At 38.5% G+C, this 27,754-nt stretch overlaps 1 protein-coding gene across 1 annotated transcript in view; it reads right to left on the reverse strand.

The window, feature by feature from the left end:
- SOGA3 (SOGA family member 3) overlaps nt 1-27,754 on the reverse strand; it is a 41,842-nt gene that overhangs the window by 1,555 nt on the left and 12,533 nt on the right. The window contains exons 5-6 of the mRNA XM_029224017.1: nt 6,848-6,919; nt 182-1,357 (exon numbers count right to left, since the gene is read on the reverse strand). Of these exons, the coding sequence (XP_029079850.1) occupies nt 182-1,357; nt 6,848-6,919 (1,248 nt within the window). The remainder of the gene's footprint in view (nt 1-181; nt 1,358-6,847; nt 6,920-27,754) is intronic.

Below are 27,754 nucleotides of genomic sequence, written 5' to 3' on the forward strand. Positions count from 1 at the left end.
CTGAAGAAGGACAGTGTGAAAGAACAAGTGCGCCATGGGGCTTCCAAGCCCAGAGAGGCTCTGAGCTGGGACTTCCCTAAAGCGGGGCTTGGAGGTCGGTGCGCGGAGTCGCCCCTCCAGGGACCGCGGCTCCGCGGACCAGCCTCGCCATCGCCGTGGCTCGCAATAGGCAGAACTGTACCTGACTCACGGATATGGGCTCCTCGGCGCCGGCGTCGTCCGCGGACTTGGGCACCTCGAGGCGGTCGATGAAGGTCTGCAGCTCCTTGCGGAAGGCCTTCATCTGCGCATTGATGCGGTAGAGCAGCTCGTGCTCGCGGATGCGGCTGCCATCGTCCTCCTCGTCCATCAGTCCGAACAGGTCCCCGTTGGCCACGTAGATGCGCGCCTCGGTGATGATGGTGCTGGTGTCAGCGATGAGCCGGTCGATGGTCTTGCCCAGGCGCTCGGCCTCCGAGCGGATGTCCTTCATCTGCTGCCGGTCAGAGAAGCTCTTGGGCCAGGGCCCGGGCGCGGAGTAGAAGGAGCGGGTGGGCGTGAGGCAGCGGATGTTGCGCACCTCCTCCGAGTCGCTCTCGCCGCCGATGGGCCCTTCGCGCTTGCGGTGTGGCGGCCGCGAGTCGTCGTCGCTCTCCTTCTTGCCCGCATCGCTCTCGGCGTCGCTGTCGCGGGGGCTGCCGCGGATGCCCAGGTGCGAAGCCAGGTCGTAGCGCTGCATGTTGGACATGAGCACGCGGTTCTCGTACTGCAGCTGCATGACCTTGCCGCTGAGCTCGTTGATCTGCAGGCGAGCCGCCTTCAGCTCCTCCTGCAGGGCCTCGGTCTTGGCGCTGTCGTGGTGCCGCGCGCTCTCGTGGCCGCCCGACTTGTACTTGTACTTGTTGAGCTCCGCCGTGATGCGCTTGTTCTGCTCCTCCAGGTCGGCCACGTTCCTCCGCAGCAGCTCCGTCTCGTCTTCCACCAGCTGCAGGTGCTGCCGCAGCTCCGACAGGGATTCGCTCTGCTCCCGCAGGAGGGGGTTGGCAGAGCCGTTAAAGTCGTCGCCCTTCAGGTCATCCAGTTCCGCCTTCAGGCCTCTGTTCTCCACCTCCAGTTCGACGATTTTTCTGCCGAGGATGTTGGCTTCTTCCTCCACCAGCCTCAGCCGCAGCTTGAGCTCAGCCTCTCTGGTGCTGGGAGGCCCCCCGGCTTCTCCTTTAGGCAAAGGACTGTCCAGATCCCCATAAAAGGATCTGTACTTCTGGAGCTCGTGTTCGAATCTGTCCTTTTCTTTATCAATCTTGGCCATTTTCTTTCTCATCAAAGCAGCTTCTTCCTTCACGAACTGCAGCTGGCATTTCAGATCTTCATTGTCCTCCTCATTTGAGAAAAAAAAAAGGGAAGCGGACAGGAGATCATTTTTATGTAAATAAAACAACCAAAAAGGGACACCTGCAAAACTAACTCCTTTTTCTTGTAAATAAGATTTAATGAGACAGAGAGACAGAGAAGTAGATGCTGTACATTTTTCCCAAATCATTTAAATTCTTTGGCAGAGAAAAGACTAGGACAATATTACATCCTGGAAACCAAAAGAGAAGGGAATATAAAAAGAAAAACTGTGGTCATCACTATTCAGAGAATTATACGTTCTCACTGCATACAACTGTTTGGCTGTCATTTTCAACAATGTTCATTTTGTTTGTTTTGTTTTTCTCATGGTTTGAGTTCCCCTGACTGTAGTAAATATGAAACCTCTTCCCTGGAAGGAGCATGTGGCTTAATATGTACTCACTGCCATTTATTGAGCTCTGACTCTCAGCCAGATACTGTAAAGTTCTTCACATGTATGACCTAATTTAACGTGCAGAGTAAGCTTACGAGTAGGTATTAAAATTCCTGGTTTAAAGATGTTCGATAGCTTGTTCAAGGTTACATAGCTCATAAGTGGCAAAGGACAAAGATGAAACTGGAATTCGGTTCTGACACTAAAGCTTAGTTTGGTACATGATCACTCGGCCATACAGCAAGTAATCTGTCCCCCATCTTTATGCAAGGGAGAATTGTTTTTAAAGGGCTTTAAAGTAGGGAAAGTTTAACACTGGAATGGTCCATCCAAGAAGAAATTGGTAAGTGTTCCATCTAGATCACTTTTAAAATTGGATTTATTTCCATCAGTCTGAAATGGATAGAACTGGTTCTGCCTGGTAAAAGGATGATGGCGTAGACCCTGTAGAAGTTCTTCTCACACATTCTTAGGACAACCTTCAAACCCTAATCATTAACTAAACGGAAAACTACAAACAGAAAAATGGAAATCAACTCTTTCTCAGAGAGCTAATATAAAAACACATTATTATATCCAAGGACATATTTCCCAAAGACAATTTCCCAAAACTCTCTTTTAAGTATGCACTTTGGGCATACCATGTAACTTCTGTGGACTTTGGTTTCCTCATTTTAAAAAATGGGAAGGAATAAAAATGCCTTTCTTTTCCAGCACTGAGTCAGCTGTGTTTGAGATGAATTCTGGTAAAAAAGTAGCAACCACTGATGGTGAAGGTGAGGAGAATAATGAGCTCCTGCCAGAGATGCTCAATAAATATGGCCCAGAGCTTTTGCGAGAGAAGAGATGGAGAGCAGGGCACTGGGCTCCTATGCTCCCATCCACTAATAAGAATTAGTATGAGAGTTGCTGAGTGTGCAGAGCCTGAATATCACATTCCTTATATCATTATATCCTCACATGAGCCCCACGAGGAAGATGATATACTATGTCTACTTTGCAGACAAGGCGGCTACATGGTAGAGCGCAAATTAATGTGACAGAGCACATCTGTATTCAGACTGATTCCAAAAATCATATTTTTTCCACTGTACATGTTGCGTGAAAAGATGCATGAGAGGAAAAAAGTAGGGCAATGAGGTAAGATAACAAAATCAGATGTGCTGGCTTGTATGCTTCCCTTTAGAAGGGGTTTAGAAGAAAAGAGAGAAGCACAGAGAACTGAGAGAACTCCAGGAGCATAGTGAAAAAGGATAAGAATATATGTCACAGATAGATTCGATGTGAGAATCCATTTCACAAGCAAAGAAAGAAGCTGCCCTGCAAGAGACTATGTGTTCGGGTCCCTGAACTAATTCTGGGAGGATGAAACCAAGGACGTATTACAATGTCTAATAGCACATCAGCAGAAGAGTCAAAGATAACCCCAATGTTTTGAGCTTGGGTGTCTTGATGGATGTGTTGCCAATAATAGGGACAGAGACTGAACAAAGAGGATCAAGTTTTATGGGAAGAATATGGATTTAAGTACATTAAAATGCTGCCTTTGAGGTGTGTCGGTGGAGGGATACCCAGTGGAAACATCTATCAACAGGCATGTGGAATCTCAGGCCCAAGATTACCAAGATTACAGCACTGGACCTAGAGGACAGCTCAGGCCCAGAGGGGAGGACATGAGGATGAGATGCATAGAGGTGATGATTGAAGCTATTGCAATGGCTTCAGAGGCAATCAAAGAGGAGAAAAAAAGAAAGGGAGACTGAGAAGAAATGATTAAAAGTTGGAGCACAGAGCAGGAGAGTCGAAGGTCACTAAAGCCAGAATTAGAAATAATGTTTGAATAGAAAGTTGTCCAACAATATGCATATCAAATATGCTTTTATCTAGACTAGGCTCTGCTGGGAAGTAAGAGCAGGTGAGACTGGGAAGCTAGCTGGGCTGCATGTTCTATCAAAGCCCTCGATTGCAAGGCAAGGCCTTTATTTGCTAGTAAGAAAAAAAAATGTTATAATACTGCACTTTGAATCTAACCAAAACGGCAATGGATGTGATATAAATCACAGACTGGAACAGAATAACACTTCGCTGGACTATGTAAAGTAAATATAAAAGAGGAGGATATTTGATTTGTGTACGTGTAAGCTCTCCTGCCCAAAGGGATGAAAACATGAAAAGTATTTTAAGAGTTGGACCTATATTGCATGTAACAAAGCCGTGATAAAGAAGGAAGGAGAATGATGGGCATGATGATTATTTTATTTATTTTAAGAGAAGTCTTTTCAAGATACCAAGTATGGTAGTTTCTGCAATGGCCAAGGTTTAAGAATCCTGTATGCCAATGTGCCTTGCCTCCTCATCCTATAACCTAACTATCGTAGGCTCCGTTTGGAACTGGGCAGGGAAATCCCATATATAAATGTGAAATCATTAAAATCAGAGATTGTTTGGAAAGTGCCTTGTTGAAATGTAACTGATCAGAAACGCTTGCTCCTGTTTTTCACAGTGAATGCCAGTCAAGAAACATTACAAAGCTTTGAGATGTGAAGCAAGCTGTCTCTTATTTTTGTGTATGTTAAAGACTCAGTCTTGAGAAGATACAGACGACGTTAAGAGGAAGGGGAACATAAAGATGATAAGGGCCCAAAGCAGTGAACTGAGCTTGGCTTTAACCTAGCCACTACTGGAAGCTAAGTTGCACTCTGATAAATTACATATACTAACTCATTTAATCTGTACAACTCTCTATTATGACCCCATTTTAAGGATGAGGAGACAGCTTGTCTAAGGCCATGCAGCTGGTATGTGGCAGAGATTCCCATGTAGGCAACCTGACCCTAAAGTTACTGTTTTTAACTGCTATGCAATACCATTTCTCAGTATATAAAGTCACTGTGCTGCTGGAGGAACATGTGAGGAATACAAAGAAGAAACTGAATAAAATGAAATAAAAAGCTATATAAATAATAGCAGGTTGAACCATATGAAATTGCCATTCGTGTAGGTCAGAACAACAGCATGTTGCAATTTCATATGGCTCATCTAGAAAAGGGGGACGTGGGAGTATTCAAAAGTGCATATTGATCCCGCTGCAGAGTGCCAGACACTAGACACCGATGAGTGCAAGCTGAATAAGATGGCCCCTGCCTACAATATGCCCTGGCTAAGCATGGGAGATGAATATGTAAATGTGAATTACAACAATATAGGATGCTTGCCCTAACGTAAGTATGTGACTCAATGGTCCTCAACCTTGACTGAGCAATAGAATCAACTATGGACTATTTTATAATTGAGATCTCCCATCTGAGACAGTCCAATCAATCTTCTGGGGTGGGTTTTTGAAAAAAAGACAGGTAATAACCTCTGAAAATAAATGAATTGAAAATGATAGCAGGGACTTCAAAGGCCATAATAGCGTCCTTGCAAATTTCCCAGGACATTTCTGTGCATGAAATAAAAACTGGTGGATTGCAACATGTCTTGACTGTTGTAAGGCCCCAGGTCCCACTGAGAAGTTGATGAAAGCTGCATATGTCTTTTGCAGAAAAGTGCCCCTGTACACATGGAGTGGGGGGTCCACAGAGCCAGGAACAAACAGTTAAGAATTCCTGGATTAGAGAATGTTGTTGAAAAAAATAAATAAGCTTTACCATGGGAAGTATAAGAATAGGACAAAAGAATAGGACAAACATGAGTTAAAAAAATAAACTGTTGATTAAAGCTGACTTAAGATTTTTAGAACGGGGAGCGTATAGCACCTCTCCCTCAGTGAGGCGGGGAAGAGAACTGTTGCATAAAATTATGGCAAAGACACGGTGCGAGAGTTGTGGTGACAGAGCATATATGAACTTATTAAGGGGATGATGAGAAAGGTGCAAAAAGGAGATGATTTTGGTAGGAGACTCTGGGATTCTAGAACTGCTGAGGCCTATAAATGTTCATGTCCAGCACCAGGGGAAAAATTAACCAAGGACAGAGCAGGGAGAGCGAGGAAGAGGAAAATTAACAATTAATATGTTATGCTTTTAAAAAAATGAGTGAGATCAACTTTTTCAAATTTTGAATATTTAAGTATTGCTTTAGTTAAAATTATTATCTAATGAGAAAACCCCTTGTAAGAATAAAAAAAAGTACATATGCTACAGTCCTATAGATCCCAACTTACACATTTAAAAATCAATATCTAGCCAAGTATTTTTTTTTTTTTTTTTTGCGGTACATGGGCCTCTCACTGTTGTGGCCTCTCCCATTGCGGAGCACAGGCTCCGGACGCGCAGGCTCAGTGGCCATGGCTCACGGGCCCAGCCGCTCCGCAGCATGTGGGATCTTCCCGGACCGGGGCACGAACCCGTGTCCCCTGCATCGGCAGGCGGACTCTCAACCACTGCGCCACCAGGGAAGCCCTAGCCAAGCATTTTTAACGAGCCATAATATCATAGCTGTCCCTAAATATTTCCTCTTCTGTTTTAAAATCTCCTTTATTACATCCACCAGCACCTCTGCTCTCCCTAAAAGTAGACCTAGTCTTTACTGTGGCTGTGTTTCTAAGTCTCTTAACAAGCCCATGTTGAAGACATGTTTTAAGTTTTATTTTTATTACTTAATTTCCTTTCTTTTGCTTCCCCAGTCATTGGTAGAGAGAACTACTTCACGCTAGGACTCTCCAAAGCCATCAGGAGTCTCTCCCTCCCCTCTGCCACCCTTCCTACAACATTCCTTTCTTTACTCTCTCCTGATACTATAGGAATAGCTATTCTATTGTCCTTATTAATTATGAGTGAACAAGATCAGCACCATGGGTACAGTTCTTAAATGTAGCAACACATAAAGTACTAATGACATTCTGCTGTGTGCTTACAATGCAAAAGCAATAATAACAGGGATGTTAGCGCTAGCTTTTAAAGAAAAGATACTGAATGCTTTATATTGTCTCCTGCATCTACAGCTACATAATTGATATGCATAATTTAACTCTGTTTTACATGAGTGTATCTGGTTACTATGTCTACTTATAGATGTAGCTTATTATTATATACATTTAGAGATGTCTGATGTACTAGCTGAAATTTTATTTCCACATACCTCTGTGGGAGTCTGTTGAGCCTTCTTTTCAGATTTTGGCAAATCTTTGCTTCCTCTTCTCTTTAAAGATAGCTGAAATAAAGCATGAATAGATTTAGTTTGGTAAACTACAATTTTAATTCAATTTTATATTTTTAAGTATCCTAATTTCCTATGATAAAACCAAGCCAAATGAAAAGTGTTAGTTTAATAGCCATAAGGGAGGGAAAGAAAACCAAACCAGATAGATTTAGATATATTTTACTTTGGATGGGGATATATATCACAATAGAAGAGTAGCTGGCAATTACCAAGGTGATTTGGGAAATACAGGAAACCTACTATAAAAACGCAGAAAAGCAATTTGGAGAAAATTTAGATCGATAACTCAATATATTATATTATTCAAATGAAAGAAATCCTTGTTAGCATTCTACATCGTTAAAGAAAAGAAAGGAATACGGTATTATTTGCAGTTGGACTTAGGTTGTTATAAGCTTATAAAGACAAACTTTCAGTGGATTTATGTAGAATTTGAAGAATTTCATTCTTTCCTCACCACATATGCATGTAGACAAACATGATACACATGTTCATATACACTCTTCCACACACATGTAATACTGTAGGGAATAGTAGGGGTTATAGTAAAATGGAGATGGCATGCTCCATCTAAAGGAGCCGGCTGAGAGGGAATTAGGAATGTAGGCTTTTTCAAAAGAAGCCGGAGATCTGGATTTTTACGTAAAATCTCCCCCATTTTATTGGCTGGCTCTAATTGAAATTCAAACAAATAACACTTTGTAGGTCAAAAAATACACATCTAGTGTCAAATCCTTTCATGGACCAGCAGTATTGATCTCTGGTGCTCAGTTCCATTTCTCACCACCGTTAAAATAAAGTTCCTCTGTATGAACAGTAACTGTATGTATGAATATCTACCATGTACCAAATACTGAGCTGGATACACAATTAAATAATGCACCTACCATTAGTAAGCTCACAATTTAGCGTGGGAGACAGGGATGCAAACAAAAGTACAAGTTGGCAAATGCCGTGCTTTAGGTTCTGTAAAGAAGCGACTTTGTCCTAGTGTGGCATCACCACCATGAGAGTAATAGCTGCCACACAGCAGACGTTGAAAACAATACTGGCTGAACTAATGAGTGAATATGAAACATGAGATTCTGAGGTCAAAGAGGAGGACGGCGGTACAGGCTGACAGGAAAAGGAGGCACGGTTTCTCTAAAGAGCAGGCTTCATGAATTTGCCAAGACCTGCAAATTAAATTCTTCACATGTTCATTTATAACCCAATTCCAGTGTTAAAGGCTGGCATACGTTCGTGCTGCAACTGCTTTCATTCAGTATAAAAAGGAAACTACAGAGCCGAATGAATAGTCTACGTGGTTATTTATTTCTAGTTCACAGACATTCTCCATGTTGCTTGTATAATTTTCTTAGAAACAGAAGCTGTGGGGACTGATTCACCATAACCAAAAGTGATTTAGGAACCAAGCAGCAAAAACAGTCTCAAGAAAACCAAGAATATAGTGAGAGCTGAACTGGGGAATCCTGGAACATTCTGTATAGGGGCTACCTACAAAGAACCACCTTATTTTGTTGAATATTTATGGAATGCTCTTACTTTGAATTTACTCCATTATATGTTTATTTAGCACTTACTAATGCACTTCATAAGGTACCATAATAAAAACAGCACAGTCTCTGCTCATTATGAAGTTCCTGATTTACTTGGCAAATGGTCAGTTCAGTCTGCAATTTAATACAGTGTGATGAAAGCAATGATAATGCAGAAGCAATATTAACTGGCATTGATTGAGGACTAATTCACGTCAAACACTTTATATACATTACCCCAACTAATTCTTAAAACACCCCTTTAGTCTCCTTTTGCAGATGGTAACACTAAAGCTTAGAGAGGTTAACTAGATTATTTAAATCAGTGGTTCTCAAAGTACGATCCCCAGAACAACATCATCAGTGTCACTTGGTAACTTGTGATAAATGCAAATTCTCGGGACCCATCCCAGAACTACTGAATCAGAAACTCTGGAAATGGGGCCTAGTGAGCCACAATTTAACCAGCTCTCCAGGTGATTCTGATGCATGTTGAACTGTGAGAAGCATTGGTCTAAATTCACTACTTGGTAAGTAGCAAAATCAGATCTTGACCCAAGTCTTTCTGATCTTTATTATTTACTAGATCACAAAGAAGAAAGGCTTAATCCAGTCTAGGGCTGGAGATGGTATGGGGAACTAGAGATGATTTCCAGAAAGAAGTAACAGCTTATCTTGAATCTGGTAGACGAGGACTAACACACCTAAAGATGGAGAGGAGGGCGAAGGGAAGAACAAAGCATTCCATGTAGACCATTTCTGGAACACAAAGAAATTTGGGATGGCTGTAACAAAGTGTGAGGAGAGGGTGACATGGGATTTACTATCAGATCTTGAAGGACATTGAATAAAGTTTGGATTTTACCTCATCAAGTCAAATTATTGTCCTAAGGTCAATTAGAAGTATTAAGAGGTTTAATTACTAAGTTATTAATTTACTAAATTTAATTATCCAATTAATTACAATAATTAAATCATGATTAAATTATATTATTAGATTAGTTAAATTTCATTATTAAATTATTATTAAAGGAGTATCCATAATCAGATTGTCACAGAAGAAATACAAAGACACAAAGGTGGTAGTCCAAATGACCATGAAGTAAAGGGATGACATGCAAGTGAAATGAGGGAAAGTATGCTCTGGTTCTGAGAACTTTTGCGGGGGAGTTTGTTTTTCATTCATTCCACATATATTTGTTGAGTTCTGGCATATATACGGTACAGTATGGTTATACAAATATGAGAAATATTTTACTCTCCTCCCAAAGAGCTAACTGTCTATGATGGTAAAAAGAATGCAGGTAATTAGTTAAAACAGTAGACAGAATTAACAGCATTTATGAATAAAGAACAAACAAACGATTGAGAGAGCAAAGAAACAGCTATGGTTCCAGACGTCGGGAAATCAGAGAAAATCACCCAAGAGCGCTGACCTTTGAAGGACGTGCAACATTTCAACAGAAATAAAACCAAGTAAACAGCAAGGGCAAAGGTGTGGAGGAATAAGCATGCCTTACAGATGAATGGAGACAGAGACACTATAGAGACGAGATAGAAGAAGATGCTTCAGGGACTGAGGTCAGCTTGTGGAGATGAGAAATTTAGATTTTATCGTGTGGGCAATGTAAAAATGAGCCCTCTAAATTAATACAGGAGAAATGCTGAAACTAGGCCATCCTTTCTTAAGAGGCATTTTCTATTTTACTTTTATTTAAACATCACTCAAGTGGTGGGTCAAACTCAAATAAAGCTCTGAGAGAAGGTTTCCCCCTAAATAAAAATATATTGCCTTTAAGGAACCCCCAGGACTACCTGTACCTTTAAGTATCACATTTAAATTTTCAATAAATATTTAATCATCTTTTCGTATTCCTGTAAGTTTTTATTAACTTTCTGACCCCAATGAAACAAAGATGAGAGATTCATTTGGGAAGAGAAAGCTGGAGAAATAAGGTAAGTCTAAACAGTCTCTTTCCCATGAGGATAAAATTTTGTCACCTCCCCCTCTAATCATACCATCCCACATTCATGCACTAAATCTAGGAACCTCTATAAGGGGACCAGTTTAGGAGGCTAGAGCTAAATCTCACATTTTCATCTTTGTTCTCAAAGTAGGCACTTCAGGTGGCTCTCTAGATAAATATGTTGAAAACATGTCTTGTCCACATCTTAATCCTTTGCATTCCCATCCTCAGCTATCCAAGAGAGACTGCTGTTCTTTTTATCCACGCGAAGGCCAGGAATTAGAAAGTTTTACCAAAAATTGTTTGCACAGCAATTATATAAATTGGATTTGTGTTCTAAAATGTTTTGAGACTGACTTTCTTCCTCGATTAAAATCTGGTACACTTCTTAATATGTGATCTCTTTGTGTTTTTGGCAATTAAACAACAGAGAAGAACCCGTCTAAAATGTTACTTTTATACATATCATTTGTACAAAAATCTCCTATGTACTTAATAAAATTAAAGAGGGATCCATTTGTACGGTGATTAAATCAAGAAGCAAACTATAACTGTATTAATATAGGATTTATGGAGCACTAAATGTGTGCCATGTACTTCCCTAAGTACTTAATATGTATCCATTCATTTAATCTTACCAGTCTTAGGAGTCTGCCACCATTATCCAAAGCACACAAAGGATAAACCACTTAGCTAGCAAGTGTTAGAGCCAGGATGTAAGTTATCCAGCTTCACGGCTTTTGCTCTGAACAATTACATCCCACTGCTACTCCAAAACAAGTAGAGGGTTATATTATTTCCGGGCATATCCTTCTGTATGCTATTACATCATAGCTGCATGGGTTTGAGGCACTAGTTTATATATATTACACATGAGCAATGTATTTTTCTATTGTCAACACAGAAGTCAGCAGAAGTGACATACACACTCACTGGTTCTCACAGCCATCCTGTGAATGCTTGTGACTTCAGAGTGACATTGGAAGTGAGGCATGGGGATTTCTGACTGAAGGCTGGAGGAAAACTTGAAGAGCCAGGAACTCTGGCTCTGCTACCATCTGAATGCTTGTGTCTCCTCAAAGTTCATATGTTGAAATCCTAATGCCTAAGATGGTGGTAACAGGAGGTAGGACCTTTGGGAGGTGCTGAGATCATGAGAGTGGAGCCCTCAACAATGGGATTAGCGCCCTTTTAAAAGAGACCCCACGGAGCTCTTGAGCCTCTTCTGCCATATAAGTATACAAGTTTGTGACCTGGAAGAGGGCTCTCACTTGGCCATGCTGGCATGCTGAGCTGGGACTTCCCAAACTGTGAGAAATAAATTTCTGTTGTTTATAAGCCAACCAGTCGGTGGGATTTTGTTATAGCAACCCATTTTGAAAGGGAACAGGAGAGCCTCTTGTCCCTAGAAGTCCTCCTCCTTGCCTTGTGTGTTACATCCTTGACACCTGGCAGAGGAGGGGCAGGTAAGAGCACCCAGAGATCTTGCCCACGACCACATTCTCCACTCTCTCCCCTCAACGTATGAGGCAGGGTCCCAAGCTTCATACAAGACATGATCTTGAGAAGCAAAGGGAATGTGGGTGAAGGAGGCATGCTAGGATGATCAGGTCTTGTTACTCTTTGGCAAATCTTCCAGTGGTTTTCCAGCTCGCTCAGTCAGAGCCATGCTTTACTAAGGCACAGGAGACCTTGACTACACACTGGATTTGTCCTGGTACCATTTTAAAAAGACATGACCAGGCTTCAACCCAGACAAATTTCAATAGATTCTGGGGTTGGGCTCAGGAATTTTTTCCAAGCTCCCACAGTGGGTAAAATGTACAGCTGGCTCTGAACCACAACCCTGCGCTATGTGGTCAGCCCTGCCCCCCACCCCAAACAAGCTCTCCAGCCTCATCCCCACCTCACTCCTCCTCTGCTTTCCCGGCTCCAGTGTCACCAACATCCCTGTGGTTCCTCAAACATGCCAAGCATGCTCCAGATTGGGCTTTTCCTCTGCCTGCAACACTCTTCCTTCATACACTCTCACCACCCACTCCCATAGCTCATTCAGGGTCCCTAATTAGAGAGGCCTTCCCAGACCACTTGGTATAAAAAAACAGGGAAGCCCCTATAAAATACCTCCTCTCCTCTCTTCTCCACACATTCCTTGTCTTCCTAACTCCGCTTTATTTTTCTCCAGACCTCCTCTCACCCTCTGACGTGTGTATCTGTTTCATGTCTGTCTCATTCTGGGATGTGAGTTCCACCCATGCAGGGCCTTTGCAATGTTCTGTGATAGCTCTGGCTCTTAGAAATATACCTGGCACAAAGGAGTTGCTCAGACAATGTCAGCTGAATGAGAAAATAGCTACTTCGACCTTATTTTTTACGTAGCTTTGTTTTTGAAGCATCCTAATCCAAGAAATTGGTAGCTTAAAACAAACAAACAAGTCCATTTTAAAAGTTCCATTTAAAGCTTAGAAAAACAAAGTGTCTCAACCTTTTCAACAAAAAGACTAAAGAGTAAAAAATGTATGAGCTGAAAAGTATTTAAAATGGGACATATGATACACCTTTGCTCTGTTCTAATACTTTTTTTGATTTTTACCAATTCACTTTCCCAGCGTGATAAGTTAAGATTCTAGGTCTCAAAATCATTTTGTTTGGTACCAACACTCTTTGATGGCCTATCTGCCTTTGTGGCTTCTTCTCATCAGCACCTCTACAACAGTTTCTCTTCTGCCCCTGGCCCTGGAAGTCTACAGAGTCTCTGCTTCTCTTCCTGCCCTCAAGCCCGGATCAAGACACTCTACACCAAAGTGCATTCTTAAGTGACCTCTTCTTAGCTCTCAGTCATGGAAGGAACCAAGTCAATGACTCTCCATACTCTTTCACTTTCCCTAGCCTTGGAGAAACATCAATGTGATAATTCTTATGTGAACTAAGTTACTTCCCATGTAATATAATTCACCAAGGATTTACAAAACATAATCTGGAAATTATGGGCATAAAGGAGCCTAACCTTTGGGTTCCTACCAGTGTCTCTTATACATTAGACTTAAGACTTTATTAGTGATAAAGGCTTTCCACAGTAAAACTGTTTACAAAACTGGCTGTATTTTTCCCCTCCCAGTAAATAGTCCATTTACAATGTGCCCCATTAAGAGGCAGAGTCTTTTTCTGCACCTCTTCAAACTGGGCTGGCCTTGTGACCTGCTTCGACCAATAAAATACAGCAGGAGTAACATGTGGTAGGAAAGATGACATGCTAGTTCTGACTCTACCCTCAAGAGATCGTGCACATTTCTGCTCATTCTCTCTTAGAAACATGCTGCCCCATGTGACAAGTCCGGGATAGCCTGCTGGATGAAAAGAGTCACATGGCCTATTTATTCCCATTGTCCTAGCCAACAGCCAGCCAACTCCCAGAAGTAGAGCTTCCCAACTGACTGTCAGCTGACCACAAATATATTCGGGGACCCAACTGAGACCAGAATAATCCATACAGAGGGCAAAAGAATTAGGCAAATAAATGATAGTTTAATGCCACTGAGTTTTGTGATAGTTTGTTGCACATAAACAGCTATTACATTTACCAAATATTTTTCATCATTGAGTTTGAAAAATATTCAGTTGATATTTATTTTAAAAAATCCTTTATTCAAATCCCAGAAAAACAAAAGACATACATAAAAGGCTAGGTAAAAGAGCTGAAGGGAGGATCACAAAACATAGGAAAAAAAGAAAGTCAAGGTACTTTCTTTGTTTTTATTTTTCCCCTACTTTTGTCAATATTTTGATTCCATAAAATATTTTTTTAATAAAACTGAGCTTTAAATAAGTTATCATAAAAGCTTCCCTTTCAGTTCTAAAAGGTAGATGCTTCTCTTAAGATGCTTCTTTTAATAGAAGAAGGTGTTTAATTAGCACCGAAGGCGTGATACAAGTTAAACGCTAATAAAGTTCATTCTAACAGTCAAGCTTAATACAGGGTCTGGCTCAGCACATTTTTGAAGTACTTCTTCTATTTGAACTTAGCTTTTATTCTTCCTTTTTCAGAAGAAATGATGTATACATCTTTACAGTGCTTCCCTGGATCTAGGTTTCTAATTTATATCTGTCAATTTTATTTGTCCTTTTGTTTCTATAGTTTTCTTAGGCAAGGGAAGAAAAATAATTTTACAAAACTTCCTAATTAAGTCAATTTACAGAGTTGAAACATAAACAATTCAAAGAAAGCTGTATTGAGAAAATTCTCAATTGCATTTTAAGGACTAGATTTCCCAAACTCCTACTGATTGTTAGTTTAAAAAGCCAGAATTTAGAAAGGGATAGAATAGAGAAGAGAGGAAAAGAAAGTTGTCATTAATAAATCTATTCCAAGAAACAACTTGGGAAGAATTGGGGAAGAAAATTAATCAACAATTTAAATCTGGGATTTGTTCCCAGAAAATACTAATATTTATTAGTATTAGTATTTATTTAAAAAACTGCATTTTTCATTCTTGGGGAAGATGGGGATTCCCTTCTGAATATTATCACAGAGGTACATGTCACACATGGAGAGGTGTATCTGGCATACAGAGTGTGTGTCATGGAGGTGGAGACCCACATCTGCAAGAATAAATCAACCCTCTTTTGCCAGAAGGTTATCTTCTCCTTCTGTCCCATAAGCCCAGGCCCCTTCTGAGTTATGAGGCTTCAAAACTTATATTTTCTTACCTACAGTGAATGCCTAAGTAAACACTTTTAAAAGCTGGAAAAGCTAGTTTTCTGCTCTACTTCGAACCAATGCCAAATTGAAATAGCTGGGATCATGTCCTTTGTTATTTAAAGGGTTTTTTAAAAATAAAAGAATCCAATGAATTTTCCTTTTCTTGGCTCCTTCATCCTTCTCCCTTTGTGCTGATGTAGATATCCAAAACAGAGGTCAGACTGAATACAGAGTTATATAAATTCTTTATTGCTAAAGAATCTCAATGTGTGAATTCTGTAGAGCATGCTATCAAACCAAACCACCAATGAAAGAGAAAACATTAGAACTTTTGCCTATGTGGGAGTCAGGATTATCTCCTCAGGGCCACATGGCTTTGAATGGCTCTAGAGTTGCATAGTGTCTTTCCTTTTTAAAAGTCATTCTTTGGTGCCAGTCATTATTTTAGATCTCTTCTGCCCTCTTCCTAGAATATTACTTGTTACTAGTGCTTAAATGTTGTTAGATTGGAACTCATTTTCCATAATTAGTACAGTGAAATTTAGGTAAGCCAGAAACTTGAAAAGCAAAATACTGAACTTAACTCCAGAAAATCCAAAAGGTCTGAAGGACCATGTGATGTCAGAAGGGAAAAAAATGAAGGTTTCTCCCATTAATGGGATGTGGTTGCTATAGAACTAGAGGAAATGAAATTGGGAGGAAACTGGAGATAATACTATAATAGTTGGCGCTTATAAAATCTTTGTAAAAAACATCCCTTTTAAAAGTTAGGTTTGGACCCAATAATTCCCTGCCTTCCATTGTGTGCCTTATACTATATGACCAAACACCTCCTGTTCCTTAGACAGAATTAGTCTCTGTATTCTCTAAGCTGCTTAAAGATATTCAAAGGGTTCAAGGCTACTGGTGAGAGAGTTTCTGATACAAGAATCTCTTACATCATTTTAGAAATCCTCTATTGGCGTAGGGTGTAGGTTGTTAGAAGGTCTTCCAAATTATCAATAATAAACTGATCCCCAAACAAGACCACCTAGCTTTAAAAAAGCAAAGGCAACATGATACGAGTGCTTCTCTGATACTCATATCACATATTACACTTGGATAGGTATATCCTGAAAAGGCCTCAGAAAGTCCCACACAAATGAATAGATACAGGACTGGAAGCTTTCTCAGTTGAGACTATTTTTTTTAAACCTGAGAGCCTGGTTAATGACTTTTGAAGTAATAATCATTAAAAAATTATTTTATGTCTTAGATACTTGATCCACAGTAAATGTATGCTTACTAAGCGATGAATGTCATCAGCAAATGCGGAGATTTATATTCCCTTCTAATTTGCTCTAGTTAATGAATTGAGTTCTAAGCACCACTGCATTTAGTAATTAAAATGCAGTTAGAAATTAAAATGCATTTAGAAAATTATGGCTAGGCAGTGAAAGCAGTTTCTTATGGCTTTTCTCTATAATAAGGCAAAGAAAAAAATCGCGGCCAGCATTTGTACGTTAAAATAATGATTTGTCCAGTTTTTATATTGTGTATCGACCAGCTTCTACTTAATTAATGCAGTGATATTAACATCATTTTTGTATCAGCTTTAGAATCTTGTAAGAAATATGTTTGATGTGCCATTAAAGGTGACAGGATGCTAAGGGGTGGGTATTACACAGGTGCTTTAAAATTATTCTTTACACAGTCACACATTTAGATATTTCGTGATAAAATTTCAAAGGTCAGAGTATTCAGTAATTCCCAAAATGCACTTCGGAGGCGGGGGAGTAGAAGCAAGTTTCTGGGATAATTCCTAAACTAAGTTAAAAAGTGATAGCCCATAATTGTGCTTTAAAAATTTTGGAATTAGTTGCTAAATTTTAAAAAGTGGACAGTTTACATTTTAAAAATTAAGATTTCTAGTTTCAGTTGAAAAATTGGAAGACCTGGTAAAGTTGGGTCCTGATTATGGCGTGGCAACCTTAGATTGGAACTGACTACTGAGACATACACAATATCCACTTAGCCCCATCACTCAACACAGATAGCCTCACTCATTCATATAACCTGTTTGACCCCCGAGTGACAGCAGAATGATCAAACTCTGCTCTGGACTGCTAAGGTCACATATGCGGAAGGAGCCCAGGAAACTCAATCTTCCATTCAGTACCTTACAGGAATGCTTTCTATACCACCTAGACCCTGCCTGTGCTCTTCCAGGAGCTTGCTTCAATAGGAGGCAGGCAATACAATCCCTTTACAAATGGCTCTAATGGATAAAATGTCTTTATTTTCATCTCAAATCCACTTAAAGTAGAAATCACTTAAAGTGATTCAAAGAATAAATCTACTTTATCTTCTATATTAAATCCTTTCATTTAGAAGGGAGTGATCACATCTGTATATAATACCCAGTACTTTTAAGCATTCATCATGTGACATGGTTTCATGTCTAGCTTACAGTCAACTTAACTCCCTAAGCCTATTTTGTGTAAATAGCTATGAATATATTTCTCTCCTTTTTGTATTTCTGTAAATTAAAAAAAATCAAATTGTAAGACATCACATTTATTCATATTAAATTTCATTATTAATTTGGGTTTATTGGTCTAGTACGCTAACAATTTTTTTTGTTCTGTCCTTGCCTGTATTTTTCTTGATTGCTACAAGAAGATTCTGCCTACATATTCTTTTATTAGAGTATAATAGGTATGTACTAGACATGTAGTTGAAATAACATGAAAACATTTATAAATAGAGCATGCCAATCAAAATCTCTGTAACCTCAACACATGCATCAAGTAAAAATCATGAATAAAGTATAATCATAGAATATTTTCTCCACAACTCTTAAATGGATTGGAAAAAAATCTTGTTTCCATGGTTTAATTCAATGATAATCAACTTATTCCTGGGAAATTGGCCTTTTACCATTTTTAAAGATAGAGAAAGTAGAAGCAGAAGTAATTAGTTTTAAAAAAATTCACAGAGTATATTTAAAAGCACAAAGAACTAAATCCAAACTTTTAAAAGCAAATAATACATCCACAGACTGTGTTTTGTTTGCATGTATATATGCACATTCATAGAGCAAGTGAGTGTGAGTGTGTGTGTATGTCTATGTGCATACATGCATATGTAAATATGTGTGTGTATGCATCGGACCATGTGAGAGTATGTGCATGTGTACACATGTATGTGTTTTAGGTCCTGGAAAGAATTTCTACACATCTTAAAAATTGCTCAGTGAATTCTAAAACACAAAGCTAGTCAGAATCTCTGTAACCTCTATCCATATGCCAAACACATAGTTTGAAGTCTATTAGAGATATGAGAACACACGCTCACTGAAATAAGTTATAATCTTATTTTACTTTATATTAAGGGATATCTTGATATCCTTTGGAAGTGTACTGTTTTTGATCAAATCAGCTCATTTCAAAGTTACTTTGGAATAAATGGAAAATCACTAAATTTCTGAAATTTTAATTTGAACAAAAACAAGTACCATATTTTAGGCTAAATAAATTTACTTAATTCCTTAATACAATGTTAAAGAATGCACACATATTCACACACATCTTCTTTAGACATGAGAGCAACTTAACAGCTACACATACATTAGTCCCTTTATAAATAATAAATAAGTACCTGGAAGATACATGCATGAACATAGAGCACGAGCTATCACCGAAATAGGAAGAAAATATTCCATATATTAAGGAAGTTATGGAAAGTAATCACAGATGAACCAGATTCATTTCCTAACGTATTATTTTTTAAAGAAAATCTACCCTGTTCACATTGTTACTCTAATTAAAAGAATTTGGGATAACATGACACGAAGCTATCTCTTTCTTCCTATTAAAATATACTTGAAGGCAAAGATTAAAATGTACATGCAGTAAGACTGGAAACTAAGATTAATGGTCAAGCATTTGTCAGAATCTGAGAAAATTTTCCTTCAGTGATAGCATCAGTGGAATTCAACAAAGAAATACTGTATCTTATATGTAGCCTTTACGGTCTGAAACAAAAGAATTGGAGCTGCAAATGAATCAAGACTAGACATCCCTGTTTCTTAAAAGTTAAATACAAATTTGCCATATGACTCAGCAATTCCACTCTTAAGTATATATCCAAGAAAAATGAAAACTTATATTCACCAAGGACTTGCACAAGAATATTGTTAAGCATTATTCATAATAGCTCAAATGGGAACAACCTAGATGTCCACCTACTGATGAGTAGATTCATAAAGTGTAGTATCCATGTAATAGAATACTACTCAGCAATAAAAAATGAACTACTGATACATGATATGACACAGATGAGCCTCAAAAACATTATGTTAAGTGAAAGAAGCCAGGCAGAAATCATACACTGTATGATTTCGTTTATATGAAATGTCTAGAAAAGGGAAGTCAAAGATATAGAAAGTAGATTAGTGGTTGGGGATTAACAGTAAATGGGCATGAGGGATCCTACCGAGGTGATAAAACTGTTCTAACACCGATTTATTGTAATAATTGTACAACTTGGAAAATTTGCTAAAGAAAAAAACATTGAATTGTACAGCTGTTAACGGGTTAACTATATCAGGGGTCCCCAATACCCGGGCCACAGACTGATACAGGTCTGTAGCCTGTTAGGAACCGGGCTGCACAGCAGGAGGTGGGCAGCAGACGAGCGAGCGAAGCTTCATCTGTATTTACAGCCGCTCCCCATCGCTCGCATTACCGCCTGAGCTCCACCTCCTGTCAGATCAGTGGGGGCATTAGATTCTCATAGGGGCGCAAACCCTACTGCGAACTGTGCATGCGAGGGATCTTGGTTGCACGCTCCTTAAGAGAATCTAATGCCTGATGATCTGAGGTGGAGCTGAGGCAGTGACGCTAGCGCTGGGGAGCAGATGCAAATACAGGTTATCATTAGCAGAGAGGTTTGACTGCACAGAGACCATAATAAATCAGCTGTTTGCAGACTCATATCAAAGCCCTAACAGTGAGTGGCAAGTGACAATGAAGCTGCATCTTACGGAGTAGACTGGACATAAGCAACATGCTTTGGGTGTCACTGTCTCGCATCACCCCCAGATGGGACCATCTAGTTGCAGGAAAACAAGCTCAGGGTTCCCACTGATTCTGCATTATGATGAGTTATATAATTATTTCATTATATATTACAAGGTAATAATAATAGAAATAAAGTGCACAATAAATGTAATGTGCTTGAATCATCCCGAAACCATCCCCCCCACCCTGGTCCATGGAAAAATTGTCTTCCACGAAACCGGTCCCTGGTGCCAAAAAGGTTGGGGACTGCTGAACTATATGATATATAAAACATACCGCAATAAAGTTATTAAAATAAACCCAAACAACTAGGCAGCCAACACTTCTACATCCCTACTTTCCCCAATACATGCAAAAATATTGCACAAGCTCTACTTTACCATGTATCTGGAGAAATGGCCTGGCCCCTTTGCGATCAGCAGCTCTCTGGTTATTAAAACCCCAAAACAAGTAGGAACCAAGTAGGGAAGGAGCTAGATAATTAATTGTGTAATGAATCAAGAGATATACTCTTTCCTTATCCAGGGCATCATGGGTAGAAGCATAGACAGAAAAGCCTTGGGGTCACCTATATTGGGGTTTATTGTTTTTCTTACACTAAAGTAGGCAAAGAACAACTACAAGCTGCTTCAAATGTTTCTAAGATTCAAATTTTCCTCACAGTCAGTGTGCCTGTGTAGACAGAGTGCTGCAGTAGTAGACTTTCCTATGTTCTTTCAGAATAGGCCAAAAAGATGAATGTCTACTAGCCAACAGAAATTGGGTTGGAGTTGTGCGTATCAAGTTGCACCACAGCTTTGGATCTGAGAACAGGCACCAAGGGGGACTAAGAAAAAGTTACACAGTGAGTGTCTTGAGCCAAGATTGAATTTAAAAAGAAAATCTGACATTCAATGATAACAGTTTCTAAAAAGAAACAAAAATTAGAAAAAGAGACGGAAGTGCATTGGACAAAGACACTTCAATAGGGAAAGGATAGTCTTTTCCACAAATGGTGCTGGGGCAACTGGAACTCCACATGCAAAAAGATGAATTTAGAAACCTAACTCACACCATACACATAAGTTAATTCAAAATTGATCGTAGACCTGAGTGTAATTTCTAAAACTAGGAAACTCTTAGGAAAAAAAAAAAACCCAATAGAATGATTTTCCTGTGGGTTAGGTGAAGATGTCTTAGATGTGACACCAAAAGCACAGGTGATAAAAGAAAAAACTTTTATAAATCGGACTTCATCAAAATGTAAAACTTTTGGGTTTTAAAAAGCACCATTAAAAAAGTGAAGACAATCCACAGAAGAAAACATTGCAAATCATACATCTGATAAAAGGCTTGTATCCAGAATATATAAAGAGCTTAAATTTGAACTCAAGAATATATAGACTAATAATCCAATTCAAAATAAACAGAAAACTGAAAGACATTGCACAAAAGATATATGAATGGAAAAGAAGCACATGAAAAGATGTTCAGCATCATTGGGGAAACACAAATTTAAACCACAAAGGTATCCCGCTCAACGTTCAATAAAATAGCTATAATAAAAAAGGTAGGTAATAAGTGTTGACAAGGATGTTGATAAATTGGAACCCTCCTCCATTGCTGCTGAGAATGTAAAGTGGTTGGTACAGCCACTTTGAAAAGAAGTTTGGCAGCTTCTTTAAAAAGTTAAACATAAATACATCATATGACCCATAAATTCTACTCTTAGATATCTATTTAAAGATATTGAAACACAGGTTCACACAAAAACTTATATGTGAAGGCTCATAGCAGCATTATTAATAAAAATGAAAAAAAATCCAATGTCCATCAACTAATGAATGGGTAAACAATGTGATGTATACATATATATATATATATATATACACACACACACAATTGAGTATTATTTGGAAATAAAAAGGAATGAAGTATTGATACACGCTACAACAAGAATCAAGCTCAAAAACATTAGGCTAATTTGCAGCAACATGGATGGACCTAGAGATTAGCATACAATGTGAAGTAAGTCAGAAAGAGAAAGACAAATGCCATATGATATCACTTATATGTGGAATATAAAATATGACACAAATGAACTATTTAAGAAACAGAAACAGACTTAGGGTTACCAAAGAGAAAAGGGGTGGAGGAGGGATAAATTAGGAGTTTGGGATTAGCAGATACAAACTACTATAGATAAACAAGGTCCTACTGTATTGCACAGGGAACTATATTCAATATCCTGTAATAAACCACAATGGAAAAGAATATGTATATATATGTATAACTGAATCACTTTGCTGTACAGCAGAAACTAACATTGTAAATAAACTATACTTTAATAAAAAATAAAACAAAACAAATCAAAACATTAGGCTAAGTGAAAGGAGCCAGATGCAAAAGGCCACATATGGTATGATTACAATTATATGAAATATTCAGAAAATACAAAGCTATAGATGTAGAAAACATATTAGTGCTCGACTGAGGTCAGGGGTGAGAAGAGAAGGTGACTGCAAATGGCCACTAGGAATCTCTGTGCAGTGATAGAAATATTCAAAAATTGATTATGGAGATGGTTGCACAATTCTGCACATTTACTAAAAAACATTAAATTGTACACTTAAAACAAGCGAATTTATGATATGTAAATTACACCTTAATAAAGCTGTTAAAATAAAATGTATTGGGTCAATTTTAAACAACTATTCAGGGAATTCCCTGGCGGTCCAGTGGTTAAGACTCAGTGCTTTCACTGCTATGGGCCTGGGTTCCATCCCTGGTGGGGAACTAAGATCCTGGAAGCCATGCGGCATGGCCAAAAATAAAGAAAGAAAGAAAGAAAAGAAAAGAAAAAGTTCAGATAAAAAGAAAGGAAAAAAACAAAAAAACGGTCTGAATATTATTTTGAAATAATTTTCAAAGTACAGAAAGCAGCTTTGAAAACTGCTTAATATGATAATAAATTCTTAATAATCTTACTCTTAATAAGATAATAAATATGGCCTCTATGAACCAAAAATAGAACGTCATAGAAGAGATTAATCTCTGAAATAGGGAGCTGTTGGGAATAAGAAAATTCACACAGGACACTAAAATTCAATGCAAAAATTAAATTTTGCACTGGAATCTTTAAAGAGCATGACGTGACGAACACGGCAATTAACTCAGTGATATTAAGAACAAACTTGAGAAATCATCCAACACAGGTGAAAAGGATAAAAAAGGTGAAAGGATGAGAAAAATAGGTATAAGAAGTACAAAGTGAAGAAAATCCTAGGGAAAAAATAAAGCATATGTGATTATCAAGCCTAGACTACAAGAAAGTTCCTCTGAAATAATTAATAAATAGATGTTAATTTTCCAATTAAAGGGTCTATACATTTTGGGTATATTACAAAGACCATCACCTAGATATGCCCTGGCAGTGTTTTTAAACTGGTTATTCTCCTTCAGCTGTCCAGATTCATTCTTGCCCCTTCTCTGCCCTGCTCTGTACTTTGAGAACTTGACCTTTGCAGACCATTTTACCCAGGCTCCCTCCCCTATCAATTACCTTCTATTTGGGTTTGGCCAATTGAAGGCACTGGCAGAAATGCTGAGGGATAGAGGGCAGGAAGAGAGAGAGTTCAGGGGGATTCTCCTTGCTCCCTCACTTTTTTCAACACCACATCTTAGTAGTAGCTAAGACCCCTCCAGATGACAGCTCCCACTAGGTGGATCCTCTCCACAGTTCCAGCTTTCACTGGCCCCTGTAACACTATTTCCTCAGCAATGTCCTCATCTCTAGAGGTACTGATGGCTTCCAAGTGTTGTTGCTAGTCTTCTCTGAATGCCTCACCAGCTCAAATTAAGCGTTTGTTCCCTTAATCCTACCTACACCACTGTGAATAATCCTATTCATTTGAGCCATCTAGGGTGAATTTTACTTCCTACTGAAGGACACTGATTTATACAAAGGATAAAGAAAAATAAACATGCAGAGAGAAAATAATTTGATATACAAAGGACTCAAAGTCAGACCAATCACACGCTTCTCCACTGCAAAACAAATGCCAGAAGCTAATGGAAAAAAAATATATAATATGAGAAGAAAAAACTTTGACTCAAAAATTTCATTCTGCGTTCCTATGTGAAGTCAACCAAATGCTAACTGGTTGTATTAAAGCTGTTTGCTATGTATTAAAAAACAAAAAACAAAACTCAAAGTTAACACTAGTAGAATTAAAAATGCCTTTAAAACTTTTTAAAAATTTATCTTCTGAATCACTGTAGAACATAATTATTCTAATTTAGCCTTATCTCTAAGTAAATGAATTTGATAATTGCATTTTATCCTTGAAGGACAATACTTTCCATATAACAGATCCTCCTAAATACAAACAGATGGCTACCGTTTCATAAAGTTCTATGAAAACCCTTTTTCCATGTGCAAGGAGGCAGTGGATATAATCACATACCAACATATTAGTCACTCACTATGCACTTGAATGCAATAATCAGTTGGGTTGTCTAATTATTTCTACTATTATTCAAGGCTCTTGGCCAATGTAAGAATGCTTACTTTGTGAAGGAAAGAAAAAATAATGTACTTAATTTTATTTACCACTATGATTGATGGGCTAGACAAATTAGAAATAACTGAGCTAGCCAGAAGATGAATATAGAACACTTTGAATTTTTAATTTTAAGCGCTTCTGAGTTGTCATGCTGAATATAGATGGCTCCATTAAGTAAAATATATAAGTATAAAATGGAAAATGTCAGGAGAGCAGCTAAATGACATCTTTAAATGTCATCTTCAAATGTCATTTACCATCTGGATAAAGATCACTTTAACTGACCCTGAAATGTAAAAATCAGAATCAGAACAGACATCAAATAAGTGACTGTATTTCCATTAAAATGCAATCAAGTCTAAAATATTCAATATATGACTGAATTTTAAATTTGGAAAATACTTCCTAATATACAGTGAAATTGCATGTTATATTTACTCAAACGTAACACAATTATTGGAAAACAGAGGAACCAAGTAAATTCTAATTTTAGGAGCTAAAGCTGGGCTCTTCTGACAGCAATCATGTCTTCTGAAACACTGCTTCTCTTGCCTGTGCATTTATTGATAGCTTTTGTATGTATAACTGTGAGTGTGTGTGAATTAAATGAAATATGGTTCTTAAATTCAGAGAGCATAGAATTTAGCTGTGGAGTCAACAAAAGCTACAAAACAATCTAAAGTATCTTGTGCTTGAATACAAGAGCCCTCTACTCCCTGCTAAGATGTTTCTTTTTAAGAAGAATGTTTATAGGGCAGCAAAGGTAGGAGAGAAACATTTATCCAGACAAATTAGTGCTGTGAGCCCCTTTGATGGATGCAGGGGCAGACAGTGCAGCCTTGTTGTAAGCATGTCCCCAAAACCATTGCAAATGTGAGCTAATGGATGGTGAAGCAGCAAGGACTTCGGACATACCCCATGCCTCATACCTCAGGACAGACAGAAGTTAGAATGGTTCCATAGTGAAGCTAGATGTAAGGGGGAACTTCAGAAAGTAGCAGACATTCATGGGAAAAGAGAAAGCAAAAGTGTTTCAAAGGCCTGTATAAAAGAACAAGCACCCTAGATAGATCTAAAGTTTCAACCTCATGGACTTAAAATTTCTTTCTAGGAGCTGTCTTAATCAGCTAATCTAGAGCTATGTGATAATAATAATATTATTAACACATATTATATTTTTATACTAACATATTATGTATATGTATACAGTATACATACAGTATACTGTATACATAACATATACAGTATACTGTATATGTTATACTGTATACATACAGTATAACATTTTATACTAACATATAAAATAACACATATAACATATATGTTATACTAACATATACTAACATATTATATTTTTATACTAACAACAACAAAATCTGATGTCTATATCATACCTTACAGTTTTTCACACTTTCACCCATGTTACCTCCTGTTATCCTTGTGAATAGACTGTATACGGAAAATATTTATTTTCCTTTAAGAGGTGATTAAATTGAGAATCAGCCATTAAATAACCTATCTGAAGTAACACAGGTATTAAATCTGTAAAAAGAAGAGCCAGGATCAACAGACCTGAAAACATTTTTCTAGCTTTATGTTCTTAGTTGTTTTTGTTTTTTTTTCCTCCGAAGACTCCCTTTTTGTGAGATAAAATAGATTTTTCCTATAGACACACCTTGGAAGTATTCTCTCAAAGCCTGCCCAGAGCAATCCCTAAATGTGTGCTACAGGTACAGAACTTAAAGATTCTAGGAGTACTGAGGTCCCTACCGAGGGCAGGTCATGTGTGGGTCAGGAAGAAGACGGAAGGGGCAGCCTGAGTCCCTGCAGTGAGGCCAAGCTGGCTAGTGGAGACCATGGGCTTGGAGGCAGATGGACTACTGTGGACCTGGCCTGCTTTCTGAGCATTGAGTGTTCAGCTCTAAAATGAAACTATTAACAACACAATGATACATAAAGTGACTGGCTTATAATTAGTACTGAACACTGGTAGCTATTGAACAACTGCAGCCCTGGGGTAATTTTCCACATCCCCCCAGCCAAATTAACTGCTGAATTGACTGTCCCAAACATTGAAAATTGAAAGCAAATTTAGATAGTTTTTGGGAGTGAAAGGATCTGCAGCCTTCTCCCATTCTCTAAACATGCAGTTCACACTTTCTCACCAAAGAACACAGAAGTTAAACTGCAGAACTGATACCCCGGATATCAGAGTCGTCCTCTTGTTTTTGAACTCCCGTCCTCATTCCCCCTCCCAAGAAGCCTATGAGAACTTGTTTCAGGGAAGAGTTGCTGCTTCTGGAGAATAACTGGGGTTTGCGAGAAGCAAGGTAGAAGCCTGGAAATTTCTAGGAGGTAGCAAAAATCTCAAGAGACCTCTAATTCTGGAAGTGGGGTGAGGCTGGAGTTAGTCATCTGCTTCCTTCTCATCTTATTTGTAGAGCCTCAGCACCATGGAAAGAGCCCCGATTCTGAGTCACATTTTTTGTTCTCTCTGCAAAATAGGGCCTGAAACACCTCTCCTAATTTCCATTCACTCTCTCATTCAAAATTATTTGTTGTTTGTCAAATTTTGTCAACAACTACTGGTTGTTGTGGATACAATGATGAATAAGACAGATTTAGTCCTTAACCTCAGGGAATTTACACTCTAGTGCAGGAAAAAGTTCCAGACAAATTAAATATGAAATAGAAGTTGTTATAATATTACAGAATATATGGTCTAACTGACTACAAGCCAGGCACTGAACTGGACGCTGAAGGTGCCACAGTGATCAAAATAGGTAGGGCCCTGTCTTCATAGTGTTCACCACACTGAGACAATGAACATCAAAGTATTCAGTACTCAGTATTCAGCAAATACTCTGCTGTCAAATACAACCTCTACAAGGTTGTCTTTTCTATCAGAAAGTAATTAACTTTCTGATAGGAAAGACTACTACTCTCATGGCGACATTAACTGTTATTCCCTTATACACACTATACACATACTCAGTAAATGTTTGTTTAAAAATA

Source organism: Monodon monoceros, unplaced genomic scaffold, assembly GCF_005190385.1.
Source record: "Monodon monoceros isolate NGI ecotype Baffin Bay Population unplaced genomic scaffold, NGI_Narwhal_1 Super_Scaffold_15, whole genome shotgun sequence".
Classification (NCBI taxonomy): Eukaryota; Metazoa; Chordata; class Mammalia; order Artiodactyla; family Monodontidae; genus Monodon; species Monodon monoceros.